Raw genomic sequence first — 11,449 nt, 5'->3', positions numbered from 1 at the left:
ATATCTGTCATACTGAGTTAACATTCCATGTAGTTTGTTCACATAGCCTATATAGAGTATTTGGCAACATTTGCAAATCTAGTTTCAACCCATTGTTATTTTAAGTATTTTGAGGCCCGACGAAATCATTTTTATTGTGTCCAAATACGGTGGCTCACAGTACCAGCATAGGAGCCAGAGATGCAAGTAAATATAGGCTATTAAACAGAGATGCGACGCCAAGGCATTTATGAAGAATTGAAAGATTATTTTCCCAACAAACACACTATTTGCGAATCAGGGAAATGTTGTGTTTTATTTTTTCCTCATTATTATCATTATTAATACTTTTTCCCGTTCAAAAAAAGTTATAAACCCTTTTAAGTCATAGCAGAGTCTTCGCTGGCGCAAAGCTCACAAATTGCATACAATAAAACATATCACAGTTTTGAAGGCTATCACAGAAAAAAACACATATGGACCATTGATGTGACATACACTGATTGTCTCTTGAAAACTACTTATAAACATTTATCTTAAATAAAGTAGTGCATCTAGTTCACCGCAGGGGCGCGCAGTCCACAAACCGTCCTGATCAAAGAGTTCCTCCATTTCTCAACTGGGTCGGAAGTAGGTCGGAAAGTTGTAAGAGGCTTTAAAAAAGCAGGCCCATTCCAAGTACTTGACCAAAGAATTTAATCTTGGGCGTCATTTTCTTGGATAACGATTTGTTCCCTGGCTTTGATCAAAGTTACGAAGAGTTCACTTATCCACATTTTCCTTCAATCAACCAACAGGTGCCAATTAACCGACTGATAAAGGCGCACGCATGCCAAACAAGGAAGCCTCTCGCGTTTCTGCATAGCGAATTTAACAGAATGAGACTGTTGTCTAAGCTTTGATGATTTAATAACGGTCATCGGTATCGTTTTTGAACCATAAATGTAGCCTAATTCGCCGCAGTTGTTTCGGTTCACAAAACCTGGAATTTCCAAGACGAGGTCTGATCTTTGTAATCCAAGCCCTCGGCATTAAAGTTCAATTTCCAGGATGCAGCTTGATCTTTGTAATCCAAGCAGTCGGCGACAGAGTTGAACCCCAGTCCAGAAGCTCCGTAGCTCTGCGCAGGTAGCGAAGCTGGGGACTGGTTGAGATGACTGGTAACAGTATTGGCACTCATTGGACTAAGCGCAGACCCCGGCCCTGCTATTTGGTGAGGCATGGAGGAGAGGTAAGACCCGCAGTCCATCCCACTAAAGTAAGAAGATGATCCACCATAACTTTGACCGTATCCGGATGCTTGCGAATAAGTAATCGGGTACGACCGTTGCATACAGGATGAAGAGGTAGAGAGGTGATCGGACAGGGGGGAGATTGAAGCTGGGCTCCAGATGGACACCGGCGCACTACTGGTGGAGACGGTAGGGACGGAGGTAATGGTAGGGGGTGTGAACTGGCCACTCGCCCCACTCTCAGAGCTCGCTTCTCTGACCGGAGAACTTTTCTTTTTGACTGGCCGAATCTTGTTCGCTCCCCCGGTCTGCTGCTGCTGTTGCTGCTGACGACATTTCGCTCTTCGGTTCTTAAACCAGACCTACAATGAGTAGACATGGGTTATAATTGCACACCTCATCTCTGGCCAAACTTTATGGATGTATATAGCCTATCAAAATTAAACAGATGTGTATTGTGTATTTCTAGGTAGGCCTAGCAGACTTCCTTTCGATATATAAACAGTAAGTGACACCTATTGATGACTGAATAAAAAGCTACAAGATCATACCTAATAAACTGCAATTAATACCAAAAGAAGCTGTCTTACCGTCCTTAAACGAAAATGTCAAGAGAATTACTTTTAGTGTGTTTCCCCTTAAGTCCCCAAAAAGCTTTAAAACAGAGACTCTTGTTTAAAAGGATTGCCCCTATTGACCTTACGGTTTAAAGGACACAGGCGCTTGGACGTTTTCTGTAAAAAAGCCAAGTCCTAATTAAAGGGTATCCAGCGAGCGTAAACCATAGAGAGGGTTACGCAGAAAAGGGTTGCATTCAATCGTGGCTATGTAGCGTGGAGGCTCAAACGTAGTATCGCTCACCTGTACGCGAGACTCAGGCAGGTTTATCTTTAAGGCCACCTCCTCCCGCATGAATATGTCAGGGTAGCGGGTCTTGCCGAAGAGGGCCTCTAGAATGTCTAGCTGAGCGCGCGTGTAGGTAGTTCTTTCGCGTCTCTGCTTACGAGGTGTAGCTGCAGATAAAAACATCATTGCAACATAAAAAGCCGACAACTTGTATTAACACAATCTTATCAAAAACATATTGTTTGCATATATTCTGGTTTGGTTGTCAACGTGTATTACAGATGACACACGGGAATTTGTATGCGTATGTTTTATGAAAATAATACTGGTTCTCCATAACTCTATCAACACATACGGCTCCAAGTTACTCTCATTTGGTATTGGCTAATTATGGGTTTAAAGATTATGCCCCAGGACAAGAGGAAAATTGTAGACTTTACCATTATATTAAGTACATCCTCGGCTCCCAAGGGGGTCATTCAATATAAATACATTGGAATTATTACACAATATAATGTAGGCCTCATACAGTAATTCATCTGAAATAACCTGCGTGGGACACGTAGGCTATAACATAAATCCAGCTTCGTCCTCGGTAATTGTAATTTAAAATGTATCCGTATGCCAAAGAAAGGCACTGGAATCAATATTTGCTTTTGCATCAATAGTTATTTAATTGGCCTTAATTATGACATAAATACTATATAAAATGACCTTACCTGGATAGCCCACGGACGGATGTAGCAGATCCATCCCGGAGGTAGTTATGCTCAGTCCATTGACTGTGTAAGGTGGTTGCTTAAGATACGACATCATGCTAAAATTAGGGTGGAGAGCGACGCCGGAGATAATGATGAAAATTGTGTGGTGGCCTCTTATATTCCTTGATTATTCAGCTTCTTTTTTCCGTTCCGGGCTAGTTCACGTGGAGAGTCTGTACATGAACTGCAAAAAAATGGCACAGATTATTGATTAGCATAGTGAGCAACGGTTTCTTCTGGTTTTTGTTTCTCTGCTGAATGGAACGCTCCGATAGCTTTACGGGCCAAGTTAAGAATGAGTGTAGTCCTGCTTGTGCTGTGCTCTTGAAGGAGTCCCGTGGCCCCCAGCTGTCCCCGTGAACTGACCGATGGTCTATCTGTGACAAATGTGTCTCCCCTCCTCAGAAAATCTACATCCCATTCTTCCAATACGCCTTCTCTGGAGAACAAAACATCTTCGTTCAAATGCGCACACATGGCCGCCACAAGAACTTCAATTTGCATAGAACCCAAAGGTTCGGAGCAGCAAATTGTCTCGAACACAGGAGACTTCATTGGGGATCTTAGCGGAGACAAAGACCACTGTTGACCAGATAAATAATACAGATAACAAAAACCCCATTGGCCGGAAACAAAAGGCACAATACAGTAAACTCACCGCTTTCCATTTGGAATCCATTAAACTAGCACAGAATCTTTATTCTAATTATATTGGCTGCTTTGTCTGAGTAATGGCAATCGCCTTATTTAAATAGAATCTAATTAAAATGTGAACAACACCACTTTCACAAAAAACTTGTGGAAGTCTCCTGCGTTGTGGCCTCATTCGTTAAGACGACCTGTGGTTTGTTTCTTGGTCTTTTCACGTAATTACTCGGGATAATTACGTTTACTAACTAATTTGTTTGATTTGAGAAGTGAGAACACGGTTATTATTGCACCGTTATGTATCGATTAGCTCGAGGTTTATCAAACAAATTATTTTCTTGCAGCTCATCCATTTTTTATGCTGTTGCAACAATTCATCCCTAATTTATATGTACCACGAACTTCTAAATCCTGCAAATAGTTACCTAAATATTTTACTGGAATCAACACCATAGCATTTCATATGCATATGTCCTCCATGCATAACCAATTACATAACACATAACTATTAACTAAACTGTATCATTTACAGAATTAAGACATTTAAATGTTTAGGTTAACCTTAACTTTTCACGGATGTAGGCTAATCTGCTTTCCTAAAAGTGATTTTGTTCATCTGGCCTATTTTTTACTTCATTCTGTTCTCAACGTAGGCCTATGTGTCGTTGTGAATGTTGAATTGCAGTCCACTGATGCAATAATTTTGAATATTGCTTCTTGTATTATATAGTGTGATTGTTATATTCACATTGTAACCTCACGTCAAATGTAGCCTACTATATGCCTATATACGTTTCATTGTTGCGTTTTATTACATTTAAATTAAATTAATCACTTACTGCAAAATGTGGCTGTTTTAATATTTATTTTTAGATGACAAATAATTTTATTCTCTGCGTATTTCTTGCTGGAATATTGCAGTAATGAGTTTACTTATATATAACATATGTAAATGTGATATGTAGGTCACTAAGGTAATTTGCCTACATATCCCCCCCCCCCCACACACACACACGCACCAACCTGTAGATCTGAAACTGTTGCAGTTGAGCTCCAAGTCTTCTCACATGACTCACAATGGCACTTCTTATATATAACGGCTACCCAGTTCAATCTGTCATCTGCTCAATAATAATTAGTCTGTCCAAGAATTAATTATAATATTTGTTGTTGTTCTTGTTCTTTTTTAAATACTAATCAAAGAGATAATCCAGACGGCACGCGTTCCCTAATTATAGGACGCCAGCATGGACTCGGCGCGGCATTTGGTGTGATTACATTTCTACTTCGTGGGAAATAGACAAAGACTGGCATTCTGATTGTGAGGACCAGTGAGTTTCTACATCCTCATTTTCACTTCACCATAAATAAAATGTCTATAAATGTATGGAGGTAACGAGGACGTTATATGCGATATTAATAAAATTATAAGATAATTTATTATCTTCGTAAATTATTTTTTTCTTCGTAATTATTTTGCTGGATGAAAGTAGTTTCATTGTAATGTCTCATTATCTCAGTTGGTCTTCTCTAAAGTATATACAGATGAAGATGTGTAAATTTGATGTTGAAATTTGTCTATCAGTCACAGACCTTATATAAAAAGTAATTTCCCGTTGTAGGCTACTATACAACTTGAATCCGTTTGACAGCTTGTGTTTGCCTGTTCTAAGTGCGATGACAATATCGTATCGACAATATTTGTAAATGTGTAGGCATATTTACAGTGTTTCTGAGGTGAAATAAGTAAATATATAAATAAATATGCACCTATGCACTTAAAATTGGCATGCAAGCGCGTGGCCGAATCTGGGTGATGGCTAAAGGAGGGAGGGGGTAACCTTTTTTTGGAGAAACTCTTGAAAACACGCCTCCCCAATTACTGCCCTTTGTTATGTTTTCATTTACATTACAAGTGACAAAACACAATGGAATTTAGAAATAACTAAATCATGAGAACATCTCGATTCGCACCTCGATTCGCACCTCGATTGCTTCAATTAAAAATGGCCCAACGGATCACATTTTAATCCCATATCATGAATGGTGATATTGACCGGAAAACAAACTTATTGGAACGATAAGGTATGGTCAGTTTTTTATTTTTTGATCGGACACAAATATATTCATATTAATATTCAAATATTTGCAATATTTAAGTTAAGTTTTTTTTTCTTTTCTTCTCTACCCTATAGTCGAATAATATCCACAGTAAGTACTATTTAATAAAAGCCGCATAGACAGAACACGTTAAAACCAAATTATAATGATGACAGCACACTTACCTCAAAGCTGTTTTTTACTTTGAAAATATTAGTCGGTCTACTTTAAAGTTGTCACACCTTGGAGGATAGCTTGCAGATTTGCAAATCCTGCAAGATATAAGAATAGCACTCCGCGGAAAAAAAGATCAGCCTGCTCTAAGCGTGAGCATTCTTTCTTAGAAATCGATGCAGTTGCGAAATTATATGGACAATAGGCCTATTGTTTTTGGACACTTTTTTGATGAAGTTAGATTTGAAACACGCATTCAATGAGACTGGACTTCAAGTGTCGGATCCGCTGCCTGCTTCTCTCTAGGGGAAAATTTACTGAAAGACAAACCTCTCCTGCAACTTTTTTGACGCAAACTCCCTAGCCAATAGCGGCTCCGGGGGATTGTCAACACAGACCCCCGGGAATAGAAGGAGGGTGACATAATCATAAAACGGTCGCACACCTCACACAAATGCTACGATTGGATATATAAAGGTTACTGTATCACCTATACCTGTGGTGAATTGCGGGGGCAGTTAGCTGATCGTCGAATACGTTAATGGTTTTATTATGTATTACCCTTTACCGTGTGTTATTAGTAACCACCATTTTACAAGAGCGAGCCTTGAGCGCATTGAGCTGAGTTTGATCTCCTGAGAATCAGCCGCAGGCGATAGGTCCTCTTCATAAAAGTGACAAAGTGACGACGACAAGCATGGCTCCCAAACCCACACGATTAATTAATAACAATCGAATTTGTCACCACGTGGCCCCCAAGGACTCAACAGCGTAACGGCTGAAAAAGCAGTAAGCGCGGCCTGTTATTGCACTGCGATTATGAAATAGGTTATTGTGTTCATTATTCACAGGGTGCCATAACGCAGTTGAATATTATGTTAGGGAAAGATATCGGGGATTAAACATTTTAAGATTAGATTTGTGTGCGAGGGAAAACGGATGAAAGGCAATGCTAAATTATAACTTTTAAAACACCACCTACTTTCCGTGGGCATCACTTCAAAGAGGATACTCGAAGATGCACGTGTTGGAAGGGCTGCATCAGCACAGTAGACTTTACCACTTGCTTTCCAGTGTATCTTTCACTAATGGAAGCTTATCCGAAGATATGAAAGTAGGCTAGTGGAGAGGTTTGAAGCTGTGGCATATTCATCTCTTTCATATAATACCTAGAATTCAAAAGTGAATATGGAAAAACGACAGGTATGTTGGGATATGCCTTGGTCGACACATTGCCTTTTGTATTGGTATATTATAAGATGATAATAGGCTGAACATGAACGCCGTCGTGCATTAATGATATTGAAACTTAACTAAAGGATAACCTGAACAGACACATGAGATACATAATTCAGTTTACAAATGTTAATGGTGAGGATTGTCATCAATAAATCTGTAAGACAATGACATGTTGTTTTGTTGTTAGTATTGTGTATATTCGGAGAAAGAGGGAAATGTTTGCAAGATTAAAGATAATATTTAAATGCGCACATGCTTTTGAATCCATTATTCGTGTTTTAATGTATACGCACAGCGACTCTTGGTTATAACAGACCAGCAGTAGCTTATTGCTCCCGCCATAGCACATCCCTGAAATCAAGAAGAAAGCTAGTGGTGCCCCATGTGGAAAACAAGTTGTTTAGGTTAAGCGATGTTCCAGGAGGAAAGCCTGTTAATACACCAACAACTCACCATAAATCGCATTTTGTATTTATTTTGTTAATTACTTATGGCTATCTGAATTAATGAACTCAGAGCGTTTTTCACATTTCACGTTTTGACAGACTGGGATATTACTGCACATTTCGTTTATCTAGAATCATTTTTCTGATGTTTGCGCAACTTCTTTCGTTTTGAACTTTTGAAAAAATATTTTTTTCGATGTAAAATACTATATCGCTTCTGGGAAGTTTGCTATTCAATTAATTGAATTAATTGAAAGCGGTTGAACAAGGTAAATAGGACTTTACACGTGTGGTAACTGACGCCTTTTCTCCCCCTGGCTAACCGAAGAAGTCCAGAGTTGTGTCTGTGTTGGGAAAACTAATTAAAGGGTTCTGTCGAGGGAATACGTACTCTAACCTGACGCCCAACAGTATAATTTGGTCAGAAGCCATACTCAAGTTCAACTCATGCTTTTAATCGCATACATGTATTATTCTGATTATTCTGATTATTCTGATTATTCTGATTATTATTATTATTATTATTATTATTATTATTATTATTATTATTATTTAATTTTTAGTGCAGCCTTGTATGACAGACATTGAGCTTTGTAACTGAGCGTTTTAAATGCAAGTAACACTGCTAATAATTTGCTGTGGTAGGACATAAAAGTGAGATATTATCAATTACAATATTCTGCATGCTTTTTATGTTGCTTTTAGTGTGAGTGGGTTTGGATGGGTGTGTGTGGGTAGTTGTATGTCGCTGATAATGTTTGGTGTTTGGAAAAGTATTATGATAAAAACTCTTATTATTTCCTGGGGTTTTCCAAAAATTTATTTTACTGTATGCTTTTCTTGACTTAATAATATATATATAAAACAAAATACTTGTGCTATAGTGTAAATAATGGGGGCAAACAATCTGCAACAAATATTGAGTCAAAAATTAAACAAACAAACACTCTCCCAAAAAACACTCTAGTTTTTAAACGTGGATGTAACCTACCTGTCCTAATAGTTCACTGCCTCCAGTGCCCTTATCGGCTCAAACAACACTAGCTCCTATACCTATAGTAATTACAAGTGTGGAGCCTGCTCTTAATGTAGTAGTACCTTTAAATTCCAATAGTTCAGTCATCCACACACAGGAAAGAAAATAAAAATGAAAGGGAAAATATCATGTAAAACCAAGTTAAAACAAAGAATTGCAGAATATTGTTGTACAATTTGCTGTCTAAATTTTGATTCCCCTGTGGCAGCTCATTTTATTGAAGCAAATCACCAATTTCCCTTTCAAATACACTCAGTGAGCACTTTATTAGGTATGTATTAGACTTATTTTTTGACTTATTGGTCTTCTGCTGCTGTAACCTATCCAATTAGAGGTTTTATGCGTTGTGTGTTCAGAGATGCTCTTCTGCATACCACTGTTATAACTTGTGGTATTTTGCGTTACTGTCACCTTCCCTTCAGCTTTGACCAGTTTGGCTCTTCTCCTCTGACCTCTCTTATTAACAACGCACATTTGTATGCAGAACTCCTGCTCACTATATGTTTTTGTTTTTCACACCATTCTCTGCAAACTCTAGAGACTGAAAATCCCAGGAGATCAGCCGTTTCTGAGATACTTAAACTGGCACCAACAATCATTCCATGGTCAAAGTCACTTAGATCACATTTCATCCCCATTCTGAAATTTGGTCTGAAAAATATCTGAACCTCTTGACCATGCCTGCATGCTTGTATGGATTTAGTTGCCACCACTTGATTGACTGATTAAATATTTACATTAACTAAGCTGATGTACAGGTCTACCTACTAATGTGCTCAGTCAGTGTATATTGGCATTGAAAAAATAAACCCATCACAAAGGGGGGGGCATCTCAAATGAGAAGCATTTTGGATTTCATATTTAAATACAGTAAAGCCATTTGGTTTAAATATTGAATCGGATTTAAGGCCCTTTCTCTAAAATTAACTAAGCTATTATATAAGGTCAAACTCTAAGATATCAATGCTGATATGAAATGGTGACTGATTCATGCCTGCGTTTTATATTTTCATAACTTGTAAGAATATACAAATAGGTGGAGAATAAAACATTGACTGGGGCCTGAAGCTTTTAATGTGTTTTATGTATATGAACTTTGTATATTTCTTATGCTGGACAGCTGTGATTTATGTGAAAAGTTGGTATTTAAGAATTCTTGAAACCTGTTAAGATATTTGTGGTAAAAAAGAGTTTAAACCTCATTTTTGCATAATGAAATGATGACTTACAGGTGGATTGTCTTATGCTTCCACATGCCATGATACAATGATCTGTTGAACTCTTACCAGTACTACACTCTGATGATTTTCAAATGAAAAACAAAAACAAAAATGCATGCAGAGAAGTGTGCGATTTTCATCTTTTCACATTTGAATGACCTCCTCAGATCATTTTCGCCATCATCTGCGTACAATAGTCTGTCTGCGGTCCTTGTCCCGCGATTTCCCAAGGTCGACCAACATGCTGAGCTTGTGGCTCAAACTCACTCAATTTCTGCGGGCCATGGTCTTCCACAGCTCTGTCAAAGACAGGATAATAACTATCCTGCGGACCACCCCTCCTCTGCCCCGCGCCCTCCCCCTTTCAGCGACTGTAGGTTCAAAGCTGGAGGAACCCCCAAGCCGAAAAATTTGGCTGGGCTCTTTCAGGTAAATTCGGTTTTAGAACTGGCTTGTGGGAAGGCATTCATGGCACCCTTCGGAGATGGTGCCACTGTGCAACTTTATGCATAATCCCCTATATTAATTTAGAACATTGGCACAGCTCAGGGAGCCAGGATTGTTCAGATCTTTGTTTTCTCATCCATCCTACTGTGGATTTCTTTCCCCTTTGCACAGGCACAAATATACAGTATTGTGAAAGTCTTGGGCACATGCACATTTTTTTTAAAACCCATAAAGCTTAAAAAAATTATGAAATGAAAATTGTCTAAATATTGCAAAAATCACTATAGTGTGGTAAACAGTTAAAAACTAAACTTAATCAATATTTATTGTGAGGTAAATGCATTGTAGGTTTCTCTGTCCTGCAGAGAAAATCGGTTGGTAGGTTCTTCCAAGTATATTGGACTACTTGCCACAGTTCGTCTGCAGACTTTGGCTGTCTCACTATCTTGGTAATCCCAGATAGCAAGCAATAGAATTATTTCTTGAGCTCTATAAAATGCCTCATTGTGCAGCTTTTGGCTGCCTCAAGCAAGCCAAGAACAATATACTAGATATACAGTACTGTGCAGAAGTCTTAGGCACCCTAGACTTTATTATATATGTGTTTAGTTTTTTGTGTGTGTTATAAAAACACATTTGAGATTTCCAAATGTTCATTTTCCAAAAGATTGAATTTTACAGAGACATTTTTGTATTTAATTTAAAAAAAGTAACATATCACCGTAAGTACTACTTTTTACATAAAACGTGATCAAGGCTGTCTGTCACAAAGGAGCCGAAGATCAGCCAGCAGTTACAGAAAAAATCAAATCTGTCACCAACAATCATGCCACGGTCGAAATAACTGATCACATTTTTTCCACTTTCTGATGGTTCATGTGGACATTAACTGAAGCATCTGCATGATTTTATGCATTGCAATGCTGCCACACGATTGGCTGATGAGATAATCGCATTAATAAGTAGGTTCCTAATAAAGTGCTCAGTGAGTGTATATATTTGTGAAAGATGTAGCATTGATTTCTCAGGTAGTCATAATTGTAATTTACAACAAATTGGGATGATACCTTTTTCCTCAATCATTGTGATTTTGGTTTAAATATCTTTCTGTGTGGAAAACAAATAACCAAACATGCCACCACATATATATTTTTTCATTAACACGATGAAAATGCTTTGGATGCTATCCCAGTTTGAAGATCATTTTCTGATGACAGTGACATCTTTTAATTAATTTGCTACAAGCACAGTGATTGTTGACTCTTGTTGTAGACAGTGTCTGTGCCTCATCCAAACACCACCTCTCCTTGATGGACAGTTT

At 38.2% G+C, this 11,449-nt stretch overlaps 1 protein-coding gene across 2 annotated transcripts; it reads right to left on the bottom strand.

Moving 5' to 3' along the window:
- Window positions 1-952: 952 nt before the first annotated feature.
- LOC133129237 (homeobox protein OTX2-like) lies at window positions 953-2,873 on the bottom strand. 2 transcript variants are annotated; one of them, XM_061243188.1, is made up of 3 exons: window positions 2,772-2,873; window positions 2,073-2,264; window positions 953-1,573 (listed from the first exon to the last, which is right to left on the bottom strand). In XM_061243188.1, the coding sequence occupies exons 1-3, from the start codon at window positions 2,871-2,873 to the stop codon at window positions 953-955; spliced, it is 915 nt and encodes a 304-aa protein (XP_061099172.1). The 2 variants fall into 2 exon arrangements, with proteins under 2 accessions (XP_061099172.1, XP_061099173.1); XM_061243189.1 differs by having other exon boundaries at window positions 2,073-2,224; window positions 2,777-2,873.
- Window positions 2,874-11,449: the final 8,576 nt, after the last annotated feature.

Source organism: Conger conger, chromosome 5 (assembly GCF_963514075.1).
Source record: "Conger conger chromosome 5, fConCon1.1, whole genome shotgun sequence".
NCBI classification, from domain to species: domain Eukaryota; kingdom Metazoa; phylum Chordata; class Actinopteri; order Anguilliformes; family Congridae; genus Conger; species Conger conger.
Note: the sequence above shows the minus strand (reverse complement) of the source record. Positions and strands in the feature narration are given on the sequence as shown.

What these genes read in the sequence shown, in the direction of transcription:
- LOC133129237 (XM_061243188.1), bottom strand. Translation starts at nt 2,873, where the DNA reads ATGATGTCGTATCTTAAGCAACCACCTTACACAGTCAATGGACTGAGC. An exon ending in CCGTGGGCTATCCAGGTAAG is followed by an intron (nt 2,265 to 2,771) that starts GTCATTTTATAT and finishes TGTTAATACAAG; the next exon opens with TTGTCGGCTTTTTATGTTGC. An exon ending in TGCCTGAGTCTCGCGTACAG is followed by an intron (nt 1,574 to 2,072) that starts GTGAGCGATACT and finishes TACTCATTGTAG; the next exon opens with GTCTGGTTTAAGAACCGAAG.